General features: G+C 54.4%; 1 protein-coding gene across 1 annotated transcript; it reads left to right on the top strand.

The window, feature by feature from the left end:
* The first annotated feature begins 5,961 nt into the window (after positions 1 to 5,961).
* On the top strand, positions 5,962 to 24,375 carry LOC102935435 (serine protease 53). The gene is made up of 17 exons (XM_037898926.2): positions 5,962 to 6,041; positions 12,009 to 12,035; positions 13,887 to 14,055; positions 15,450 to 15,730; positions 15,851 to 16,017; positions 16,395 to 16,611; positions 16,743 to 16,893; positions 17,264 to 17,523; positions 17,670 to 17,833; positions 18,660 to 18,891; positions 19,234 to 19,293; positions 19,675 to 19,734; positions 20,659 to 20,715; positions 21,277 to 21,333; positions 22,094 to 22,150; positions 22,622 to 22,678; positions 23,635 to 24,375. The coding sequence occupies exons 1-17, from the start codon at positions 5,999 to 6,001 to the stop codon at positions 23,676 to 23,678; spliced, it is 2,103 nt and encodes a 700-aa protein (XP_037754854.1). The 5' UTR covers positions 5,962 to 5,998; the 3' UTR covers positions 23,679 to 24,375.
* Positions 24,376 to 25,355: the final 980 nt, after the last annotated feature.

Raw genomic sequence — 25,355 nt, 5'->3', positions numbered from 1 at the left:
GACAGCTTCTTAAACAGGTTATTACAAGAAAGCAGAAAGTCTACAAGGAATGGAAGAGGGGATGGTTCAGCAAGGAAATAGTTTAATGGGACTAAATCGGGGCCCCCTGGATAATCTGAAGCCAAGAATATTAAAGGAACTGGCACATGAAATTGCAAGTCAATAGCAAGGATTTTCAATGAATCTGTAAACTCAGAGGTTGTCCCCTATGACTGGGGGATTGCTAATGTATTAGTACCGATTTTTAAGAAAGGGAAAAAATGTGATCCAGGAAATTAGAGGCCCATTAGTTTGACCTCAGTTGTATGCAAGGTCATGGAATAAATTTTGAAAGAGAGTAATTAATGAGATAAATGTAAATGGTATTTGGGATAAAATACAACATGGTTTTACAAAAGGCAGATGATGCCAGACCAACCTTATCTCTTTCTTTGAGATGATAACTGATATCTTAGACAAAGGAATGTGGTAGACCTAACCTACCTGGCTGTCAGTAAGGCATTTGTTACAGTTCTACATGGGAAATTATTAGTTAAATTGGAGAAGATGGGGATTAATTTGAGAACTGAAAGGTAGATAAGGAACTGGTTAAAGGGGAGACTACAATGGGTCGTACTGAATTCTTTCCCAGGTGTGTGGCTGGTGGGTCTTGCCCACATGCTCAGGGTTAAACTGATCATCATATTTGGGGTCAGGAAGGAATTTTCCCCCAGGTCAGATTGGCAGAGACCGGGGGTGGGGGGTTGCCTTCCCCTGCGGCTTGCGGCCTGGGTCATTTACAGATTTTAACTAGTTTAAATGGTGGGTTCTCTGTAACTTGAAGTCTTTAAATCATGATCTGAGGATTCCAGTAACTCAGCCAGAGGTTCGGGGTCTGTTACAGGCGTGGCTGGGTGAGGTTCTGTGCCCCGCAAGGTGCAGGAGGTCAGACTAGATGATCATGATGGTCCCTTCAGGCCTTAACATCTATGAGCACAGAACCCCCTAGCTCCACCCCGGGACCAGCACTGATGTCCAGGGGAGAGCACCCCGTACCGAGCCACCCGCCTCCTCGCCGCAGCACAGCGCCCCCTAGTGCTGCACTGGGGCATTGGGATCAGCACTGACTGGAAACAGACAGCGCCCCCTACTGAGCCCCTTGCAGCACAGCTCACCCCCCAAGAGGGTAACCCAGGGGGAGGGGGAAGGGAGTCCATTGCTAGGAGCAGGCTTGATTGGCTCCTTTGTCCTGCCCCTCCCTGTCCTCCCTTCACCTCCCTTCCCTCCTCTGGCCACTGTCGGCCTGCTCCCCCATGGGCTGAACCTTGCCCTCTCCCTCCAGGCAGGGTGGGGTCCCCTGGATGGCCCCCTCCAGTGTGGCTGTCTTGGTGGAGCAGCCAAACGCCCATTCCTGGTCCCAGAGTGGGGAGCCGGGGGAATTCTCTGCCCTGGGCTATACAGGGGGGCAGAGCAAGTGAGTGTGTGCCCTGATCTCTGGGGTCTGTTCAGGCCCGGCGCTATGGGCCCCCAATCTCAGTTGGGGGTCTGTGAAAGGCCTGGCACAATGGGGGTCCTGATCTCATTCGGGGTCTGTGCAGTGCCCGGCACGATGGGGTCCCAATCTCGGCAGTACCCTAATACAAACAGCTAATAACAATATCAAATTCAAGCATCCTCATTGGGCTGCAGAGTTAACGCCAGTTTAACTGTAGGGGCGAATCCTCCCACTGCCTCTCCCACAGCAGCTCCATTCACACCCCCTCTGACATGACTAGCCAAAGAACAGTGATAATTAAGTCTACGATTTAGTCACGGGTATTTTTCACAAAAGTCATGGACAGGTCACAGGCAAGAAACAAAAATTCACAACCCGTGACCTGTCCATGACTTATACTAAAAATACCTGTGATTAAATCTTGGGAGGGGGGCCCACTGGTGGGGCACGGGGCGGGGTGCAGTGCTGGGGGGGCGCCCAGGGTCAGCGGCACCAGCTGTTGGGGGCTGCAAACCCCTCCCACTTCCCTGGTCCTTCTCACATGAACAGAGAGCAACAATACCCGAAGTCCAAAGGTGCAAACAGTTCGATGTTTATTGGGGTGAACTTCCAGCAAGCTTAAATTCAAGTTCCTTTTTCCTTATTTTCAAATCCCAACTTACTTCCTGTTTGCCCCTAATTTATATAATAATATTCTCAGCTATACCTTAACCAATCATTTTACTGAAATCTATCTAACCAATCCTAACATATTGTAACATAATTCTCTAATCAGTTATATCCCACTACCCTAATTAACTTACACCTAGCAAAATTAATTATACAGCAGACAGAAACAATTAGAGAACCAGATAGATTAACAATAGAAAAGTGGGGGCCATAAAGATAAAACATACAGAAATGAGGACAGGTTTCAGAGGGGTAGCCATGTTCGTCTGTATCAGCAACAAGAACAAGGAGTCCTTGTGGCACCTTAGAAACTAACAGATGTATTTGGGCATATGCTTTTGTGGCCTAATCCCACTTCATCAGATGCATGCAGTGGAAAATACAGTAGGAAGATATATATATATATATATACAGAGAACATGAAAAAATGGGGGTTGCCATACCAACTCTAATGAGAGTAATCAATTAAGGTGGGCTATTATCAGCAGGAGAAAAAAAAACTTTTGTAGTGATAATCAGGATGGCCCATTTCCAACAGTTGACAAGAAGGTGTGAGTAACAGTAGGGGAAAATTAGCATAGGGAAATAGTTTTCAGTTTGTGTAATGACCCAGCCACTCCCAGTCTTTATTCAAGCCTCATTTAGTGGTGTCCAGTTTGCAAATTAATTCCAGTTCTGCAGTTTCTCGTTGGAGTCTATTTCAGGCCTAAAAGTCGCAAATCTTCAACAAAAAAACTTCAAAAATAGAAAAACATTACACAAACTGAAAACTATTTCCCTATGCTAATTTTCCCCTACTGTTACTCACACCTTCTTGTCAACTGTTGGAAATGGGCCATCCTGATTATCACGACAAAAGGGTTTTTTTTCTCCTTCTGATTATAGCCCACCTTAATTGATTACTCTCATTAGAGTTGGTATGGCAACCCCCATTTTTCATGCTCTCTGTATATCTATCTATCTATCTTCCTACTGTATTTTCCACTGCATGCATCTGATGAAGTGGGTTTAGCTCATGAAAGCTTATGCCCAAATACATTTGTTAGTCTCTAAGGTGCCACAAGTACTCCTCGTTCTTTTTACAGAAATGAGGGTTTCACAACCACAATATTGAGAAGTGATTTCTTGCCGGACAGGATGCTATCAAATTAAGTTTTCTTTAACCATCCTTCTCTGGTGGCGATAGGCATTGTCAGGACAGGATTGTGTTCCTAACAGCCCGGTAGCACCTTATTTCAGTGTGACTAGCTTGGAACGTGAGGATCTGACCATTCGCTTCCCAGTTTATGGCTGCCCCTGCTGCTTAACCAAAGGCCTTAGCTTAAGAACAGGGCCTCAGATTGTCACAGTGAGAGAAGGCCCTTACACCGGCAGACAGTGATTTTGGTTCTTTGTTTTATACCTCTTAAAGTATAGCTAAATGATAAACATATACCTAAATTGTTAACGTATAGGCCTTTACAGACAGGCCTGAATATCTACATTCTAACAGCTGTAAGGGCTAGAGAATTAATTTGTGAAAGGAAATCTGAGAAGATGTGGAACCCAATTATTCCACACCGGCCTCAAAGACACATCAGCCAGGCTGAGTGTTGGACAGCAAGGGAGTGGTGTTCTGTTTAAGGCTTGGGGAGGCATTCCAGGACTCCTGGGTTCACCTCCCAGCTCCCTGTGTGACCGTGGGCAAGTCACTGAATCACTCTGTGCCTCAGTTTCCTCTCCCCACTCTGGGTCTGTCTTATCTATTTAGACCATGAGCTATGAGGGCTGGGGGCTGGCTCCTACAGAGATCAGGGCCCCCACTGTGTGTGTGCTGATCTCAGTGACCCCGGGGCAAATCTGGAGTGACCCCACTGATGTCAGTGGAGTCAGGGCTGGGTTCTGATCTCAGCGACCCCAACAAACGGTTCCGTTCTTGGCCTCTGCGGTTGTGGAATTTGCCCCTCAGCGCTCCACGTGCAATCCCCGAGCTGTTAGTCAGAAATCCTGCATTCTCGGGCCTCGCCGTGCCCCCTCCCCGCATCATGGGTGGGTGCACTTTCCAGGGAAACCGAGGCGCGACTCGGAAATGCATCGCTCTCCCCTCACCCGCTGGCCCTCACTCATGCTGAGCTGGCTCATTACAGTGTCTTGGCAGGTAAATGATTGGCTGGTGCGGCTGTACTGACAGCTTTCCATGCCCCCCAGCTACGCATGTACACGCACAGACACGCACGCAGACCCAGGTGAAATGAAAGAAATATACAACCCGTGAACAAGTTTTGCCTTGAACTGCCTTCTTCAGTCCTTACTCATTGGTTAACAATGTACATGGGGCCTCTGCCAATCTGTAGGGCTCACACACGATGCAGAATGAAAGCCTGAATATCTCTCTATAGCCATTCAACTCTGCTTCTTTAACCTTAAACACATGCCTGTGGTCTTCACTGGTTTGGGGGACCCTTTTTTATTTGTTGGCTTTATTATGGTAGTGCCTGGGCACCCCAAACACAGACCAGCACCCCATTGTGCTAGATACTGTATAAACCCCGAACAGCAAAACGATTCCTTCCCCAGAGAGACTGAGGCATGTGGAACCTTTCACAAGAACATCTCTTCTCCCCACTGCGTAGTAAGTGGTTGAGTTAAATGGAGATTGGAGACATACAAAGCAAACAACAAATCCATGCTTAGACTATGAGCTTCCTGGGGCAAAGAGTATGTACAACTCTGCATCTGTACAGCCCCTGGGACAACGAGAATCCCAATCTCAGTAAGGTCTGGGCAGCACCTAACAGAATGGGGTTCCCAGTCTCACTTGATGCAGTGCCTGGCAAAATGGGATCCCCTCTCTTGGTCTATGGAGCGCCTGGCATAATGGGGGGACCCCAATCTTGACAGGTTCCTAAACTCTACCCTACACCTATATAATAATAGTAATGGGCAGGGGGTTGGACTAGATGACCTCCAGAGGTCCCTTCCAACTCTGATATTCTATGATTCTATGATTCTAAACAACATCATGATTTAATTATTAAAAATGAACATGATTAATAAAGTGGCATCTTTCACAAAGCGCAGTGACGTTTCAAAAAAGGAATCAGATAGGCTGAATGAAATGTGAATCTTTAACCCAGAGAGATCTCAACAAATATCAGTTAAAATTAACCTAGAGAGATTTTTCTCCCAAGTGTTTTCTCCCAAGTTTTCTTTGAGTCAAATGTGTGTGGAGGGGGGGAAATCACCCAGTCTAAATGAAAGCTGAATATTAAACTCAGAAAGAACTGATCCTGAGTTTGCATTGTGAATTGGAGTTAATTGTGTGTTTAAAAAAGTGTCAAGGTGTCGCAATAAAATCTAAGTTTTTAACACAGAGATATTTTATCCCCTGAGTGTATTGGACATTTGAGTTAAATAGAGATGCCCCAAAACAGGTAGAAGAGTTTTACACTGTCTGAATAAGAACTCCTTCCCCTTCTGGGTTAATCCGGCCTCAATTCCTGACTGTCCTCATCTCAAAATCCTCCCGGATCCCCAGTCATCCATAGAGTCGTCTAGGGTAGCCAAGATCTGAATTTCTAATGGCCAGAAATGGACATGGTTTCTAGATCCATTAGAAAAGCCTCAAGGAAGGGGCAGAAGACCCCTGTGTTTGTGATTCTGGCGCACCTCAGCAAGGAGGAGTCACAAGCCCGTGGGGCAGAGAAAGCCCTAATGAAGTGGCAATGAGTAACCCATTTGCACACGCACGCCTCATTGTGTAATTCTGGCAAGGTGCATGCAGGCGGGACGACCTGGGGCGGCAGGTGCGAGGTGTATTTAAACTGTACCTCGGAGGAAGGCGCAGGAGGATCACAGGAGATCGGCCCACGGAGGATGGAATCTCTCAGCCTTCGGCAACTGCTGCTGATCGGGATCTGTGAGTCACGGGACGGGAGGGAAATCTGGCTGCGGGATGGGGTTGGTGCAGTTTGGAAGTGGCGTGCCATTGTGGTGTGGCGAGACTGATTTAGGCACCGAGCTGCTGTGTCGATGGGGATGGTGACAGGACCTGCAAACCCGGAGCTGGGGATAGAACCCAGGAGTCCTGGCTCCCAGCCCCTCCTGCTCTAACCCACTAGACCCCACTCCCCTTCCAGAACCACAGAGTCCTGAATCCCAGCCCCCCAGCCCCATGCTCCAACTACTGCGCCCCACTCCCCTCCCAGAGCTGGGGAGAGAACCCAGGAGTGTAAAGTGCCTTGATCCAGACTCCCAGTCCTGCTAACACCTGCTGTGCGGGGTGAATCCAGCCTCTGATCTCCTCACCCAGCAACAAAGAAGGGACATTGAGTAGAAGCAGGGAGGAGCTATCAGCTGTCCCTAGGGATGAGGGAAAGAGAAAAGGCCAGGCTGGGTCAGACAGGACAGCGCTGGGTATTTGCTCAGGACTTTTGTTTACATTTGGGGTTGGAGCGGAGCTGGATTGTAGGGGAAATCCTCATTTCCGTGAACAGGAAGCTTCCCTGTTTGTTTGCCATTTCTGAGTAAGAGTATAAAGTTCCCTCAATGGTTTGCTCCAAATTAGTGCTCAGCTCAGGGCAGGGTTGCAAGACAGCTTCCAATGCACCGGGCACCAGATTCCCTGGTGCACGGGCAAAACTGGAGTGGCTGGGGTATCGTGACTCCAGGCATCCCACCACTCTCCTCCCAGAGCTAGGGTTAGAACCCAGCAGTCCTGGCTCCTAACCCCCCAAGCCCCACTCCCCTCCCCGAGCCAGGGAAAGAACCCAGGAGTCCTGGCTCCTAGAGCACAGCCAGCTCCCGTTTTAATTCTGGGGTACTCCACTCCCAAATCCACATCAAACAGCACCCCACACTCCAGCCTTCTCTGCCCTCTTCCTGGGAGCTCCTCAGGCCCCCGAGTCTTCAACATAGACCACTCCAAGAAATCCCAGCGCCTTTACTCTGGGTCCCACTCGGCTCCTGGTCCATCTCCGAGCCCTGCCGGGGGCTCACCGCATCTCCCACTGCCTTAGTGCCCCCTCGGTCTCAGCTCGGCCCTGAGTCCACTTTTAGGCCTGACCTGCTGCTGTGAGATGCCCCATCTCCTGGAGTCTTTGCCTTCTAACTGTCCCTAGCCTCTGTTTGTCAGAGGGTGGAGATGGAGGGCAGGAGAGAGATCACTCGATCGTTACTGTTAGGTTCACACCCTCTGGGGCACCTGGCATTGGCCACTGTCGGCAGACAGGATACTAGGCTGGATGGACCTTTGGTCTGACCCAGTAGGGCCATTCTTATGTTCTTATGTTCCCGCCCCGGGTGTCCCAGGCTCTCTTCCCATCCCCACCCTCCTTCCTTAGGGCTTCTTGCCGGGACTCAGCCTCATGCCTCCACAGGTCTTCTTGGCTCTTATCGCACAGCACGGCCTCCCTGCCAGCTCCCCACCGCAGGGGCTGTGGCAGGAGCCTTCCCCTTTCTGCAAATCGTCTCCACAGCCCCCGCAAATCTGCCTCCAGCCCCACCCCTGCCACCTTAGGCTTCATCATCACTGCCTCTATCCCCATCCTGGCTCTGGTTCTGGCTCCAGGCTTCCAAGTCCCAGCTGCCTCTCACGCGATCTCCTCCTTGGTCCCTTTTCCCATGGCCCTGAGCTCTCTCCTTTATGAAAACCCAGCCCTCCCCAACCCCAGTTCTAGCACCCTCGCCAGCAACCTAATGCGACTCCAGTTCCTGTTAACGGCAGATGGATTCATAACTTCCCAAACCATTGTGATCATCTCGTCTGACCTCCCTGGAGAACACAGGCCAGAGGCCTGCCCCCAAATAATTCCTAGAGCAGATCTCTTGGAGAAACAGCCAATCTTGATTCAAAAAAATGTAATAATGGAGAATCCACCACGACCCTGGGTAAATTGTTCCTATGGTTAATTACTCTCCCCATTAAAAATGTACACCTTATTTCCAGTCTGAATTTACCTAGCTTCAGCTTCCAGCCAGTGGATCGTGTTAGACTTTTCTCTGCTAGACTGAAGAGCCCATTATCAAATATTTGTTCTCCGTGTAGGTACATGGGATCAAGTCCCCCCTGAAACCTTCTCTTTGCTAAACTTAATAGTTACAGCCTCTTGTAACTTTTCCAGCCGCACCCGGGGCTTAAACAATGGCTCTGATCCACGTCCAAACTGACCTCCTCTGCTCAGCATCGATCTCAGCTGGTGCCCAGCACCCACAAGGCTAATCAGGGTAAAGGTTGGATCTCCAAGCTGATGAGCCAGAGAACGTTGGTTGCTCATGGAGCCACACTGGGGCTTTGCTGGCCACCAGAATGCACGCAGCCAGGTGGCTGGAGATGACGTGCTGTGGCTAGCATATCTGAGTATTGCCCAAGTGCTAAGAGTTTCAGTCCTACCCTTGGAAGCTTTCTGAGAACTTGGTGTTATGTACATGGGTGGCTCTCAACCTTTATTCATTTGCGGACCCCTAAAAAGTGTCAAAGGGAGCTTGGGAAATCGATTGTCTGTGTAGATAGAGTTGAATTCTGTTCAGTCAGTTTACGTCTGCGTGGACCCCTTAGACATAATCTGCCAGCCCCTTGGGGATCTGCAGACTACATCTTGAGAACCACTGATGTGTATTACTCGCATTCATAGATGCCACACCACTAGAACCTAGAGTCTGATGTCTACACCACGGCGGTAAGTCGACCTGCACTACGCAATTCCAGCTACGTGAATAACGTAGCTGGAGTCGACATACCTTAGGTCGAGTTACCGCGGGGTCTACACTGCTGGGGGTCGACGGGAGAAACTCTCCCATCGACTTACCTTACTCTTCTCGTTGGGGGTGGAGTATAGGGGCCGACTGGAGAGCGAGCTGCTGTCAGTTTGGTGGGTCTTCACTAGACCCGCTAAAGGGACTGCCGGTGGATCGATCTCAGAGCGTCGATCCCTGTAGCGTAGATGTAGCCTGACAATAGGACTTGTGTGCTTGAACGACAGCAGATCTCTCAGGAAAACATCCAATCTTGATTTACAAATAGTCGGGGATGGAGAATCCCCCCTTTGTAAATTATTCCAGTGATTAAATTCCCTTCGCTGTTAAACATTTGCACCTTATTTCCAATCTGAATTTGTCTGGCTTCAACTTCCAGCTGTTGGATCCTGTTAGACCTTTCTCTGCTCAATTGAAGGGCCCATTATCAATATTTGCTCCCCATGTAGGTCATTATAGACAGTGACCAAGTCAGCTCTTAACCGTCCCTTTGTTAAAGCTAAATAGATTGAGCTCCTTGGCCATCTCACTATGAGGCAGGTTTTCCCATCCTTTAATCAGTCTCACAGCTCTTCTCTGCACCCTCCCCAAAGTTATCAGCATCCTTATCTAACATCATTCTGCAGAGACTTGTTTGGGGGAGTTTTGCCAAAGTTTCTGCTTTGAGAAATGCTCTTTCAAGGTGTTCTCACATCCATGTGCAGGCTTCGATTCTATGTCGCAATCATTTCCCTGGAAAGGCATATTAATTAAATCGAGGAGAGAGACAAGATTCTGAGAAGCATGACTCAGGTGCCTTGCCCTTGGACTGAGTTTGATCCAAAAAAGAGCACATGCAATTCTCTGCAACGACAGCACAAGCAAGGGGGCCGATCGTGACGAAAACGTTTCCAGGGTCTGACAAATCCTTTGGAACACCGTTTTCCAAGGAACTACAGCTCGGGGAGGGGTGAAATCAATCAGGACTGTCCTTGGGTTTGTGTAGATTGGATGAGTTCTCGCAGACAGCTGGAACCTGCTCTGGGGGTTGACTTTTCCATGATCAACTGAAGTTGCTGCTTTGATTGAGGACAGGATCCTGGTCAATAGCAACTGTACGCAAGTCCTTAGACTAGGACTGTCTGTTAGGACTACCTGGCCTGGCATTAAGCAACTTGCTTGTTCATGCTTGGCATTTCTCAGAATTTTGAAATATGAACTCTGAAACCAGAACCGTTGGCCTCCAGGCTACATTACCAAAAATAGCCTTTGCGGAGGGCAGGACTCAGGCTCAAAGCCCGTGAGTGCTGACGTTTACCATCACAACTAGTCACCAAATCCTGCTGTGCACACAAAGATTTTTTCTCCCCCGGCTCCTTGCTTGGCCTCCAGCCACACTGGAGAGCTAACATTGAGCCTGGATAACTTCATCACTCTCGCTTCCCCAAAGGGGGTAGGAGCTGAGATCCAACCCTAGCGGGGGAGATCAGTTTTGCGGTCGATGAGAGCCATCGTTTCATCACTAGGCGAGCACAAACAAAGCGGTAAGAGCTGGAAGTGGTGGCTGTCGTGTGATTTTTAGGGGGCCATATTTCGGGCTGACCTCAAATACCCCACCGTGCAGCCTTGTGAGGTGCTGCAGTTTTCAAGACAGTCGGAGTCTGTTTGTGGATATGGGAGCACTTGGAATAATTGGCCTCAGTCTTCATGATAGTGCCCGATTAGAATTGCTTTGCTGATGCATCAGAGGATTGCACTCGAGTGAAACTCAAGCGGGCAGCCAGCTGGATGTGCAGGCTGTGGGGAGCACAAACTGGGGGGGGGGGGGCGCGTGACAGTCCGTCACCCCTGTGCAGTTCATAGCACACAGGGATCCGACAGGCCGAGGGCAAGCTGCTGCCTGTAGGGGATTTGAAGGTGGAGTGGTCCCACTCCCATGCTCCAGGGCAGAAAGGAGCTGCCTGTGAGCAGGAACAGGAAGGAAGATCTTCCTCTCGGTCAAACACCATGTCACAAGAGACGCTGGGCAACGCTGAGTGGGGACGTGGCAACTTCCTCTGATCCAGCCCTGCTCACTGCTGGAGCGGGCAGGATACAGCTCTAGATGGGCCCACGGAAATCCCAGCACCAGCAGCTGAGCACCGTGCCCCCTGGACGGCATCTACATGAGGCAGCCAGAGTGAACTGGTCTCATGGCTCAGGCCAGGAGATAAGAGCTTCCTAGAGGGGAGTCCAAATGGGACCGAGTCGGGCAAGGTGCAGTCGCTGTTCACATTAACTCTCCACCACCGCTATTGAGCCCCCCATTCCCTGCAGCACTGTGCCCCCTAGTGCCGCACCGGGGGGCAACAGCGAGGGGAGAGTGCCCCCTACTGAGCCCCCCACCCCTCCTGCTGTGTGCAGGACAGCGCCCCCTAGTGTCTCACGGGGACTTTGGTGCCAGCACAGACTGCCAGAGGGGAGCACTCCCGACCGAGCCCTGCCCTGCTCCCTGCAGCACAGTGCCCCCTAGTGGTGCACTGGGGCATTGGCGCCAGCACTGACTGCCCGGGGAGAGCGCCCCCTAGCTCACAGCCCTATGTGTTTGTAAGCCCCAAACCAATATTTGCTTGTTAGTTTTTAAAAACAGTTTCCTTTTCTTTCACCGAGGTGATTTTGTTGGGTTTTTAACCATTTTATATCCCCCCATCCCCTTAGGTGTCCTTGGGCTTTCGACCCTTTCCTTTTTTAGTCTATTGCCTTTTTATCCTCTGAGAACTGCAAATAGAACCCAGGCGTCCTGCTGACTCCCTTCCCCTGCTCTAACCCACCAGACCCACTCCCCTGCCCCCGGAGCCAGTGATAGAACCCAGGAGTCCTGACTCCCAGCCCCACATGCTCTAACCCACTAGTCCCCACTGTCCTCCCAGAGCCAGGGGTGGAACCCAGGAGTCCTGGCTCCCAACCCCTCATTTTCTAACCCATGAGCTCCAGTCCACAGACGATGATGCCTCAGAGGTGTAAGTTCTCCCTGCTAAGTCCACTGGGTATCCTGGGTCCGGGCTGCCCTGGAGTCAGACACAGGGTCCTACTGAGCCGCACATCCCTCCAGATGAAATCATCCCCCAGCGGCTACCGACACAGGCTCCTCACCCTTGTTTTCTCTCCCTTACAGGCCTCCAGCAAGGAGCAGTGGCAACAGGTAGGAAGCCCAACATCCCTCTGATCTGGGCTTGTGGGAATTTGGCTGCCCCCCTCCAGGCTCCTGAGCGGCTGGTTCCATCTGCCCCGGAGCTGTGGCGGGTGGGGAGCAGGAACGGCGGCTCTGGAAAGGAGGTTTTTGCATTTCACGATGGGCTTCTGCAAATGAGTCAATGCCCAGCGCACTGGTCTGAAATCCACCAGAGGAAAGTCAATCAGGGCAAGCGCAAAGCGCGGCACGTAGGAAGGGAAAGTCAGACGCACAGCTACAAAATGGGGAATAACTGGCGAGGTGCAGTGCTGCTGGAAAGGCTTCGGGGCTTATAGCAGATCAGAGAGAGAATATGAGTCAACAATGGGATGCAGTGGAAAGAAAGGCAAATATCAGTCCGGGGTGTATGAGCAGGAACGTCATATGGAAGACCCCGGAGGTCATTGTCCCCCTCTACTCAGCACTGGTGAGGTCTCAGCTGGAGGGCTGTGTCCAGTTCTGAGTACCGCACTCTGAGGAAGATGTGGACAAATTGGAGAGGAGGGATGGCTCGGTGGTTTGAGCATTGGCCTGCTAAACCTACGGTTGTGAGTTCAATCCTTGAGGGGGCCATTTAGGGATCTGGGACAAAAATTGGGGAATTGGTCCTGCTTTGAGCAGGGGCTTGGACTAGATGACCTCCTGAGGTCCCTTCCAACCCTGATATTCTAGCTTTCTATGAGAGAGTCCAGAGGGGAGCAAAAAAATTTAGCCCACCTGAGCTATGAGGAAAGGTTAAAAAAACAGGTGTGTTTAGTCTTGAGAAAAGAAGAGTAATGGGGGGGACTTGATAACCATCTTCAAATATGTTAAGGGTTTTGGTACAGAGGCTGGTGATCAATTGTTCGCCCTGTCCACTGATGGTAGGAGAAGAAGAAAAGGCTTAATCTGCAGCAAGGAAGATTTAGGTTAGAAATTTGAAGAAAACTTTCTAACTCTCAGGGGCGTTAAGCTCTGGAATGGGCTTCCGATGGAGGATGTGGAATCCCTGTCACTGGAGGTTTCTAAGAACAGGCTGGACAAACATCTGTCAGGGCTGGTCTAGGTTTACTTGGTTCTGCCTCAGCACAGGGGGCTGGACTTGATGCCCTCTCGCGGTCCCTTCCAGTCTGACATTTCCGTGAGTCTAGATTAATAGGATACACAAGTAAAGCCATTGCAACATTTCATAGAATCATAGAATATCAGGGTTGGAAGAGACCTCAGGAGGTTATCTAGTCCAACCCCCTGCTCAAAGCAGGACCAATCCCCAATTTTTGCCCCAGATCCCAAATGGCCCCCTCAAGGATTGAACTCACAACCCTGGATTTAGCAGGCCAATGCTCAAACCACTGAGCTAACCCTCCCCCCTTGGGGGGGAGGGATGAAGGCTCCAGATTTCCAGGCTGATGGGCAAGGGAGGTTTGGTAAATCATGCAGCAGACGTTGCAGAGACTCTGCAGTCCAGCTGCATGGAATTCGCACATGCCACCAGGGATGTAATAACAGCGAGACACACACACAAGGGTATGCAGAATGAGGCTGACACAATCACATCACACACACACAGCCTCCCCATACTTTAACCCACTAGACCCCACTCTCCTCCTGGAGTGAGGGATAAAACCCAGGATTCCATGCCCCCTCCCCTCCCTGCTCTAACCCACTAGACCCCACTCACTTCCCAGAGCCAGGATAGAACCCAGGAGTCCTGGCTCCCAGCCACCCCCTGTTCTAACTCACTAGACCCCACTCCCCTCCTGGAATAACCAGTTCCCTCTGTTTTCTCCCACATGCGGGGTAGGATTATTGAGTGATAACTATTTCCCCCACTTTCTACAGGACCAGTCTGTGGCCAGCAGAGAATCTTGGGCCGGATCGTCGGTGGGGTCAATGCCCGGAGAGGCGAGTGGCCCTGGCAGGCCAGCCTGCAGCTCCGTGGGGAGCACATGTGTGGAGGGACCCTGATTGGTGACAAATGGGTTCTTTCAGCCGCTCACTGCTTCATTGGGTGAGTCTAGAACCTCAGGGCTCGAATCTTGGGGAAAGAAGTCTGCATGGCCTCTAGAACAGGGTAGCTAGGACTGTGTGTGTCACCTAGCAGGGCGAGTGCAGGGCTGCTCATCGAGAGCCATGGGCACGAGAACTCTCTGTCTAGAACAGTGCACACATCATCCAGAGGCAGAGAGCTGTTCTAGAACCCAGCATGGTCTCCAGTACAACATCCTGAGACTTGAAAGAGCAGAGATGATGAAATCTAGAGCATCCACAACGTCTAGATAGGTATTCAGGATCTAGAGTACAGAGCAGTTGGTCCAAAACCATGCACAGCATCTAGAATGAGCCTAGAGCTGGGCATGTAAACTGTGTGCACCAACCACAGTTGAGGATCTAGATATGTATGCACGATCTGGAAAGAACAGAGACATAAATCTAGAAAGGTGTGTACCATCAAGAGCGGTGAATCTAGAGCCGCATGCAGCATCTAGAACAAACATAGCGGCAGGAAACTAAAACAATATGTACAAACCAGAGCAAAGAACCTCATGCTGTATACAACATCTGGAATTAGTCTAAACCCACAATTGCATAGTTGTGTGTACTGTCTAGAACTGGTCTAGAGCCATGAATGCAGAACTGTTTTGCAGGCACCATCTAGAACAAACCTAGATCCACTAATCTAGAGCTGCAATCCAGAGCGAGTCTAGAGCCATGCACTTAAAAAGATGACCACCATCAAGAGACAAATAACCTCAGAACAGGGAATCTAGAATCAGCAAGATCCATTAACCTAGAACCAAGTGCACCACCAAAAGCCAGGAAGCAATCTATATATATAGAGAGAGAGACAAGATGGCCAGTGTCAGTATGGTGGGTCCTGCGCTTTTCTTGGCAGGGGGCTAACCTGCCACCTCTTGCCCCTGCTCTTGGGGCCTGGGAAGGTGGTAAAGGAGGGAAGCAGGGGAGGGGTCTGGGTTTGCTCCTCACTCTGAGCCCCAGCCCCTCTCAACCCCTGCGGGTTCTCACCCGCTTCCCCCTTGGGTGGGGTAACTTTGGTCCTTAGACGCTGGGAGAGGGAGTCTCCCTCCCCTGTTGGGGCAGGGTCTCCCTTACTTTGGTCCTCTGATCTTTCAAGTCTCACAGCACACCTCCAGGCTCCAGTCCTCTCTCCTTTTCCATGACTGCCTGAAGCAGAGGGGGTTTATTAGGTTCCTGACAAGGCCTTAGTTGATGGCAGGTGCTTCAATTAACCTGTAGCCACCCTCCCTAGTCTACAGGGAACCACACCTTAATTAGCCTTAATTAGCTTATATGTTTCCCCTCCAGCACACATACGCATACACAATCTAGGACAAGTCTAGAACTCAGCCTGGTAATGACACCCAGGCCCTTATCTCCCTGCAGGAAGGACACAACCAGGGACTCATCCTCCTGGAACGTGGTACTGGGGCGTCTGAAGCTGAGAGGTGGCCGTCTGCCGGGCATAGTGCGGAACGTGTCCGAGATCATCACCCACGAGAAGTACAAAGACTTCACTAAGGGCTTGGACATTGCCCTGCTGAGGCTGGCTGAGCCCGTCCCTTTCAGCCGTGATGTAGCCCCCATCTGCCTGCCTTACGCCAACCACCAATTCGCCTTCGGGTCCAAGTGCTGGGCCACCGGCTGGGGCAGGGTGAAGGAGGACAGTGAGTGAGAGGGGAGAGCTCCCTGCAAAGATGGAGACATCTAGTCCCCGTCCCTTTCCCCGCTCTGGGGTACGCTCATTCCCGACAGGGCACTGACCTGTTTTCTTTCTCTCCCTGCAGTGACCCTCCCACCTCCCAAGCCTCTCAAGAAGGTGGGGCTGGACTTACTCAGTGCAGAAACCTGCAACTGCATCCACAATAATCTGCGCCAGAAGGAGCTCGCCAGCCCCGCCGGGCCAGGGCTGATCTGTGCCGGGTATCAGAAAGGGGGAGTGGGGCCTTGCCAGGTGAGAGTGAAAGGGGGGTGCCAGGTGGGGGAAAGGCAGGAGGGCTGGGCTAAGGGGTTGGAGAGAACAAAGGATAGCTCAGTTGTTTGAGCATTGGCCTGCTAAACCCAGGCTTGGGAGTTCAATCCTTGAGGGGGCCATTTAGAGATCAGGGGCAAAAATTGGGGATTGGTCCTGCTTTGAGCAGGGGGTTGGACTAGATGACCTCCTGAGGTCCCTTCCAACCCTGATATTCCATGATTCTATGATTCTAAGGGGAAGCAGATGGGTTGTGGGAGGGGAACAGAGGGGCTGCCCCTGGTTTGGATGGGGGTAGAGAGGGCAAAGGGATCACACCTTGCTCCCCAGCCCTGAATCTCCATGCCATCCCTCCCCAGGGTGATTCCGGGGGGCCGGTGGCCTGCTTCGAGGACGGGACGTGGTTCCAGGCCGGGATCCTGAGCTTCTCAGTGGGCTGTGCCCGGCCCCACAGCCCCATCCTGCTGACCGAGGTCACTGCCTACGCCGACTGGATCCAGAACCAGACAGAGGGAGCCTCCTTCACTGTCCAGACTGCACCGCCCCCCGTCAGCAGTGACCATGAAAAGTGCAGAGGTGCAGCCAATGGGGAATGGGACATGGGGCCTTTCCCCTCTCAGGGGTGCTGGTTCTGATCCAGCCCCAGGGAGGGGGAATGGCTGGCTGTGAGGGGCAGGTGATAGGCTACTGACTTCTAATCTCTCCAGGTTGTGGGAAGCTGAACGGATCCGAGCTGAGTGTCACTGCCAAGGGGCCTTGGCCCTGGTACGTGAGCCTACAATATAGGGGGCAGCACATCTGCGGGGGAGCACTGATCTCTGAGAGCCGGGTGCTGGCGGCCGCTCACTGCTTCATCGGGTGAGTGAGGGGCATGAGGTGGGGGTGACCCAGCAGGGGTTGGGGAGGGAGAGGTGTCACGCACATCAGGGTATCCATGTCTCTATCAGAGATGAATGACTGTCTGTAATGTGTGCCCTGCCCAGCTCCCCTCTGGACCCCACTCCCCTCCCAGAGATAGAACCCAGGAGTCCTGACCCCCCCATCCCCCTCTGCTCTAAGCACTAGACCCCACTCCTCTTCCAGAGCCAGGGATAGAACCCAGAAGTCCTGACCCCCATCCCCTTCTGACCCCACTCCCTTGCCAGTGCCATGGATCGAACCCCAAACTCCTGACTCCCAGCTCCCTGCCCTGACCAATTAGTAACCCCCTGTGGGGGCTGTGTTGCAGGCGGCAAAACCGCAGAGCCTGGAAGGTGCTCCTGGGTGAACAGCGGGAGGGGGAAGAGCCACGCTGGCAAGAAGAGAGGGGCCTTCGGAAGCTCATCCTCCACGCAGCCTACGTGAATGTGAAGACGGGATTTGACATCGCGCTGCTGAGGCTCGACAAGCCAGTGGTGTTTGGGGAGAACATCTGGGCTGTCTGCGTCCCCTACAAGACACACCGATTTCAGCTCGGCGGCACCTGCTGGGTCAGGGGACGGGAAAATGGTATGTGGGTCACGGGGGCCTTTCCCCTCTAGGGGCACCGACTTCGATCTGGCCCCCAGGCAGTAACTGGCTGGCTCAAGGGGCAGAGGGTAGGATAAGGGGTAGGACTTGGTAACTTCCAACACAATGTCTCTGTGTTTTTACAGATCGGGCTCCCCCACCGCAGTCGCTACAGGGCATGGAGGTTGGTCTCATGGGACCTGTCGCCTGTAACTGCACCTACAACCAGTCCGGCTCTGCTGGCGAGGCAGTGTCCATCCTCCCAAACATGCTTTGCGCTGCTCTACAGGAGAAAAGCACCAGCTGTGAGGTGAGTGAGCCATCCTCGGCACAGCATGGCCCCCGGGTCTTCAGAACATCTGGGCAGCCACAACAGCTGGCTCTGAAGGACTGATCTCCATGGCTCCGTCAAGGGAGACATTCCCCCATTTTCCACCCAAAGGCCTGGTTCTGGCAGGCCTTCCGTCCCCCCCCCCCGCATCTCACCCCTGCCCCATTTGCTTATCAGATGCTCTGGACATTCAGGGTGCTGATCGCTTGAATCTAGATGCTGGCTCCTCTGGAGCTGTCCATGGTGCTGAAGTGTCCAATCCTCTGGGGCTGAACCATCCAGCATTCAGTGGGGCAGGTACCCAGCAGTAGATGGGGCTTATGGCACTGTCCATGGTACTGAAATTTTCTATTGGCCATTGCTGAGCTACATGCTTTTGGGTCGGACAGGTTTTCCACACACCCTTGTTCCTCTAGAGCTGTCCATGGTACTAATGTGTCCTATTTTGCCCAGGGTTGAGCCATCCGGTGTTGGGTAAGGCATGGATCCAGTATGTCCTGGTTCTCCAGGGTGACCTGTCCTATTGTCTGTGGGTAGTCCATCCTGCCTTGGGTTGGACATTGAAGTAGCACACCACAGCTCTCCACGGTGCAGAGATGTGCAATCTCTGTGCAATCTCTGACCCACTGTGCACTGGGGTAGCTCATGGTCATTCATGGAGGAGGACTGTTCCACTGAATTTCTGGGACAACTCCTCATGCAGCCACGCCCTGGGGAAGACCCAGAATATCCACTATCCACCAGGCCCTGAGAACCCACCCAGTCTGGAGTTCATGCAGTTGTCCCTTTGCTCGTGACTTTCCAGGGCGATGATGGGGGACCTCTGATTTGCAATGAGAAGGGCACCTGGTACCTGACTGGCCTCTCCAGCTTTCACAATGGCTGCGGGAGGAAGAGCCAGCCCGGGGTGTACACAGAAGTTAGCGCATACGAGGAATGGATCTTGGACATCACGCGGGATGGTTACTTTGCCAAGCAGCCCATGCCACTTCCAGAGGTCCTAGAAGAGGACAAATGCCCAGTGAAGCCTACTCCAAGTAAGGGGAGATCCAGACAGCAACCTCAGTTTCTTTGGGCACCCATGCTAAGCAGACTGGGGCTAGGTCAATGCTTGGATGGGAGACCAGAAAGGAAAAACAGGGTGCTGCACAGGGGGCTACCTGCTCTCTCATGGCAGTCGAGGCTGGCCCCGATGCCCCATAGTGGCATTAGGAGATCCTGTGCTGTAGGGGTTGGGATAGGAACTCAGTAGTGGGTGGTCTCCCCTGGCAGTCAGTGCTGACCCCAATGCCCCACTGTGACACTAGGGGGCGCTGTGCTGCAGGAACCAATGTGGGTGACTCAGAGACACTCCCTGACTAAGCCTCTCTCTCCTGCAGCTTCCGGTGGAGACGGGGAAAAGCCAGTGCCAACTACTGTTGGTACCACGCCTGGGGAAGGTGAGTCCCAAAGCATCTGAGGGCACTTTTCCACTGCCCTGGCAGTCCGAGGGGTGTTCAGAAGTGTGGTCTCACTGCAAAGCAACCTGCCCCACCCACAATCTGCCTCCCCACCCAGAGCTACCTCCCAGCACCTGGGACAAACCTTCTACCCTGCCTGCCAAGCACCAAGCCATCCAGAGCCCAGCTCCGCCTCCACCCGCTGCTCCGGTGTGGCACTAGGGGGCACCGCACTGCGGGAAGCAGAGCAAAGGCTCAGTAGGGGGCGCTGTCCTCCGGCAGTCAGGGCTGACCCCAGTGCAGTGTTGGGGGGCGCTGTGCTGCGGGGAACAATGTTGGGGATGCCCAGACACTTACTGACTATGCCTTTCTCTCCTGCAGCTTCCGGTGGAGACGGGGAAAAGCCAGTGCCAACTACTGGTGGTACCACGCCTGGGGAAGGTGAGTCCCGAAGCATCTGAGGGCACTTTTCCACTGCCCTGGCAGTCCGAGGGGTGTTCAGAAGTGTGGTCTCACTGCAAAGCAACCTGACCCTCCCGCAATCTGCCTCCCCACCCAGAGCTACCTCCTAGCACCTGGGACAAACCTTCTACCCTGCCTGCCAAGCACCAAGCCATCCAGAGCCCAGCTCCGCCTCCACCCGCCCCTCTAGTGTGACACTGGAGGGCACCGAGCTGCAGGGGGTGGGGCAGGGCCCAGTAGCGGGTGCTCTTCCCTGGCAGGCAGCGCTGGCCCTGATACCCCAGTGGGGCGGTGGAGGGTGCTGTGCTGTGGGAAGCAGAGTAAAGGCTCAGGAGTGGGCAGTCTCCCCTGGCAGTCAGTGCTGACCCCAATGCCCCACTGCGACACTAGGGGGCGCTGTGCTGAAGGAAATATTGTGGGTGACTCAGAGACACTCCCTGACTAGGCCTCTCTCTCCTGCAGATTCTGGTGGAGATGGGGAAAAGCCAGTGACACCCACTGGTGGTACCACGCCTGGGGAAGGTGAGTCCCGAAGCATCTGAGGGCACTTTTCCCCTGCCCTGGCAGTCCGAGGGGCGTTCAGAAGTGTGGCCTCACTGCAAAGCAACCTGCCCCTCCCGCAATCTGCCTCCCCACCCAGAGCTACCTCCCAGCACCTGGGGCAAACCTTCTACCCTGCCTGCCAACCCCCAAGCCATCCAGAGCCCAGCTCCGCCTCCACCCGCTGCTCCGGTGTGGCACTAGGGGGCACCGCACTGCGGGAAGCAGAGCAAAGGCTCAGTAGGGGGCGCTGTCCTCCATCAGTCAGGGCTGACCCCAGTGCAGTGTTGGGGGGCGCTGTGCTGCGGGGAACAATGTTGGGGATGCCCAGACACTTACTGACTAGGCCTTTCTCTCCTGCAGATTCTGGTGGAGAGGAGGAAACGCCAGTGACACCCACCGGTGCCACAGAAGAGGAAGGTGAGTCGCTAAGCACCTGAGGCCCCTTTCTCACTTTCCAGGCAGTCTAAAGGATATTCAGATGTCTGGTTTCACTGCAGAGCGACCTGACCCTCCTGCATCCAGAGCTACCTCCCAGCTCCTGGGACAAACCTTCCACCCTGCCTGCCAACCACCAAACCATCCAGAGCCCAGCTCTGCCTCCACCAGTCACTGTGGTGGGGCACTAGGGGGCCCTGTGCTGCAGGGAATGGGGGGCTCATTAAGGGGCGCTCTCCCCTGACAGTCAGTGCTGGCCCTGATGTCCCAGTGTGGTGGTAGGAGGCGCTGAACTGCACGGAGCAGAGCAAGTCAGTGGGGGACACTCGCCCCACACCACCAGTGCTGACCCCAGTCCCCCAGTGCAGCACCAGGGGGCGCTGTGCTGCAAGGGTTGGGGCAGGTGGCTCAGTAGGGAGCGCTCTCTTCTGGCAGCCAATGCGGACCCCAATGCCCCCGTGCAGTGCTAGGGGGCGCTGTGCTGCAGGGAGCAATGTGGGTAACTCAGAGACGCTCCCTGACTATGGCCTCTCGCTGCTGCAGGTTCCGGTGGAGAGTGGGAAATTCCAGTGCTATCCGGCTTTGCCCGACGAAGAGAAGGTGAGTCCCGCCGTGCCTGAGCCCCGTTTTCCACTCCCCGGGCAGTCCAAGGGGTGTTGGGATGTGTTGTCTCACCACAGGGCGACCTGATCCTCCTGCAATCGGCCTCCCCGAACAGAGCTACCGCCCAGCTCTTGGGACAAACTTTCCACCCTGCCTGCTAACTGCCAAGCTATCCGGAGCCCAGCTCTGCCGCCACCAGTCAGTCTGGTGGGGCACTAGGGGGCCCTGAGCTGCAGGGAATGGGGGGCTCAGTAATGGGCGCTCTCCCCTGACAGTCAGTGCTGGCCCTGATGTCCCAGCGTGGTGATAGGAGGCGCTGGGTAGCTGTTCCCCTGCTGCTGAACCCCAGAGCTGGCTGCATATCGGCGCCAGGCAAGCCATCCCCATGCAACGGCATTATCCAGCTGTTCCCCCGTTGCCCCACCCCAGAGGTGGCTGCATCGCAGCACTGGGCGAGCCGTCCCTTTGCAGTGTCACTTTGGGGCAAACCATAGCATGTACCGGGTACTGCATGGAGCAGAGCAAGTCAGTCGGGGACACGCTCCCCTCACCACCAGTGCTGACCCCAGTCCCCCAGTGCAGCACCAGGGGGCGCTGTGCTGCAAGGGTTGGGGCAGGTGGCTCAGTAGGGAGCGCTCTCTTCTGGCAGCCAATGCTGACCCCAATGCCCCCGTGCAGTGCTAGGGGGCGCTGTGCTGCAGGGAACAATGTGGGTAACTCAGAGACGCTCCCTGACTATGGCCTCTCGCTGCTGCAGCTTCCGGTGGAGAGTGGGAAATTCGAGTGCTATCCGGCTTTGCCCGACGAAGAGAAGGTGAGTCCCGCCGTGCCTGAGCCCCGTTTTCCACTCCCCGGGCATCCAAGGGGTGTTGGGATGTGTTGTCTCACCACAGGGCGACCTGATCCTCCTGCAATCGGCCTCCCCGACCAGAGCTACCGCCCAGCTCTTGGGACAAACCTTCCACCCTGCCTGCCAACCGCCAAACCATCCGGAGCCCAGCTCTGCCACCACCAGCCCCTCTCCTGTGGCACTAGGGGGCCCTGAGCTGCAGGTGGTGGGGTTGGGGTTTAGCAGGGAGCGCTCTCCCCGGGCAGTCAGTGCTGGCCCCAATGCCCCAGTGCAGGACTAGGGGGTGCCGTAGCTGCAGGGAGTGGGGAAGGGGCTCAGTAAGGGGTGCTCGCCCCTCACCACCCATGCTGACCCCCAATGCCACACTGCACTACTAGGGAATAATTTGGGTGACTTAGTAGAGACACTCACTGACTATACCTCTCTTCCCTACAGCTTCCAGTAGCCAGGGGCAGAAGCGAGTGCCACCTGGTTGTGCCAAACGAGGGGCAGGTGAGTCCCCAAATACCCCAGGACACTTTGTCACTCCCCAGGCACTGTAACTGGTGTTCAGAAGTGTGGTCTCGCTGCAGAGCGGCCTGACCCTCCCGGCTCTTGGGACAAAGCGTCCGCCCTGCCTGCCAACCGCCGAGCCATCCAGAGGCCAGCTCTGCCACCGCCAGCCGCTGTAGCGTGGCACTAGGGGGCGCTGCGCTGCAGGGAGCAAGGCAGGGGCTGAAAAGAGGCGCTGTCCCCTGGCAGTCAGGGATGGCCCCAGAGCAGCACTAGGGGGCGCTGTGCTGACAACGTCCATTGCAGTGTCTCCGGCACGTTCGTCTTTAATCCAAATGTTCGTTCTGGTGTCCTAGCTGAATCCCTCGCTCTGCCTGCCTCGCTCCACCCTGTGCTTTCAGTGGGGTACCAGGGTCCCCTCCTCTTCCTGTATTAAACTGTGTAGCTCAGTACCTGGCCACCCACCCCAGAGGTGACCGCATCTCAGCACCGGGTGTGCTATCCCTGTGCTGCGTTGTGTGCAGCTGTTCCCCAGCTGCCCCGCCCCAGAGGCGGCTGCATCTCCGTGCCGGGTGAGCCATCCCCATGCAACGGCACCCCAGAGCCGGCTGCATCTCTGCGCCGGGTGAGCCATCCCCATGCAACAGCATCCCAGAGCTGGCTGCATTTCCACGCCGGGTGAGCCATCCCTATGCAACGACACCCCAGAGCTGGCTGCATTTCCACGCCGGGTGAGCCATTCCTATGCAACGGCACCCCAGAGCTGGCTGCATCTCCACGCCGGGTGAGCCGTCCCCATGCAACGGCACCCAAGAGGTGGCTGCATCTCAGCGCCAAGCCAGTGATCCCTGTGCGTGCAGCCTCTCAAGTGCTTTGGGATCCACCCAAGCATCATAACCATGGCTAAAGATACCGCATGACCTCACTGCCTGTTGTCTTTCTGGTCACTTTCGCAGATAAAAACTGGAAGGGACACAAGGGAAAGATCTGTGTGTATTAGCTACCGACCCACAGAAGAGAATTCTGGCTCCGTCTGTTTGCTTCATCCAATGGCAGATTGTCACTTGCTAATCGGCAGCTCTCTCTGTTTCCTGTGCGGTCCCAGCTGCTGAGATGTCGAATCGGGCACGAGAGAAGCCACTCGCCTTCATTTGTGTTACGATCCCTTCCCGGTGGGATCTCCTACCCAGCATCCTATGGATTTAGAAATGACATTTCCTGATGCCACAATGCAACTGGCTCTGGGGAGGAACATTTTTGTTTAACTGCCTATTAATTATTATTATTATTAATAATAATGTTACAATAGTATCCAGAGATTCTGAGATCGGGGACTCCACTGTGCTGAGCACGGCACAGATCCCAACCGAGATTGGGGGTCCCCATTGCGCCACGTTCTACACAGACCCTGACCGAGATCGGGGGCCCCCCGTCGCACCGGGCGCCTCACAGCTCAGGGACCCTGTTGTACCGGGTGCTGCATGGACCCCGACTGAGATCCGGGTCCTCGCTTTGTTCATAGCGCACCAGAGGCGATGTTTGCATCCGAAGTCTGATCGTCAACGCTGCGGTGACCTTGGCTTTCCCCCACTCCCACCCCAGATTGGGTTTCATTTGCCTCGTGTACATATATCACCTGGAGGGAGGTGTAATGATCTTGGGTGTTACAATGGCTTAAAACGAATGTAATATTGTTAACCACAGCACAACCTGATTTTTTGCAGTAGTGTTCAAACAATAATAAAAAATGGATTCACGAACCGCAGCAAAGGGCTTCGAGCGTCAATCTAGAGCTTACGTTCAAAATCTTTCATCTACTACGTTGCGCCCATATCAAGCCTCCTACGCCTTGCAATACAACACCTCGTGCTGAGCCCCCCCCCCGGTTCCCTGCATCACAGCGCCCCTGCTGAGTCCCCACCCCCCCGCTGAGCCCCCCATTCCCTGCATCACAGCGCCCCGACTGAGCCCCTGCCCCCCTCCCTGCATCACAGCGCCCCCTGCTGAGCCCCTGCCCCCCTCCCTGCATCACAGCGCCCCCTGCTGAGCCCCCACTCCCCCCGCTGAGCCCCCCACTCCCTGCATCACAGCGCCCCCTGCTGAGCCCCCACTCCCCCCGCTGAGCCCCCCACTCCCTGCAGCACAGTGCCCCCTGCTGAGCCCCTGCCCCACTCCCTGCATCACAGCGCCCCCTGCTGAGTCCCCACTCCCCCGCTGAGCCCCCCATTCCCTCCAGCACAGCGCCCCCTGCTGAGTCCCCACTCCCCCCGCTAAGCCCCCCATTCCCTGCAGCACAGCGCCCCCTGCTGAGCCCCCACTCCCCCCGCTGAGCCCCCCATTCCCTGCAGCACAGCGCCCCCTGCTGAGCCCCTGCCCCCCTCCCTGCATCACAGCGCCCCCTGCTGAGTACCCACTCCCCCCGCTGAGCCCCCCACTCCCTGCAGCACAGCGCCCCCTGCTGAGCCCCTGCTCCCCTCCCTGCATCACAGCGCCCCCTGCTGAGCCCCCACTCCCCCCGCTGAGCCCCCCACTCCCTGCAGCACAGCGCCCCAACTGAGCCCCTGCCCCACTCCCTGCAGCACAGCGCCCCCTGCTGAGCCCCCACTCCCCCGCTGAGCCCCCCATTCCCTGCATCACAGCTCCCCCTGCTGAGCCCCGACCCACTCCCTGCATCACA

Source organism: Chelonia mydas, chromosome 6 (assembly GCF_015237465.2).
Source record: "Chelonia mydas isolate rCheMyd1 chromosome 6, rCheMyd1.pri.v2, whole genome shotgun sequence".
NCBI classification, from domain to species: domain Eukaryota; kingdom Metazoa; phylum Chordata; order Testudines; family Cheloniidae; genus Chelonia; species Chelonia mydas.
Note: the sequence above shows the minus strand (reverse complement) of the source record. Positions and strands in the feature narration are given on the sequence as shown.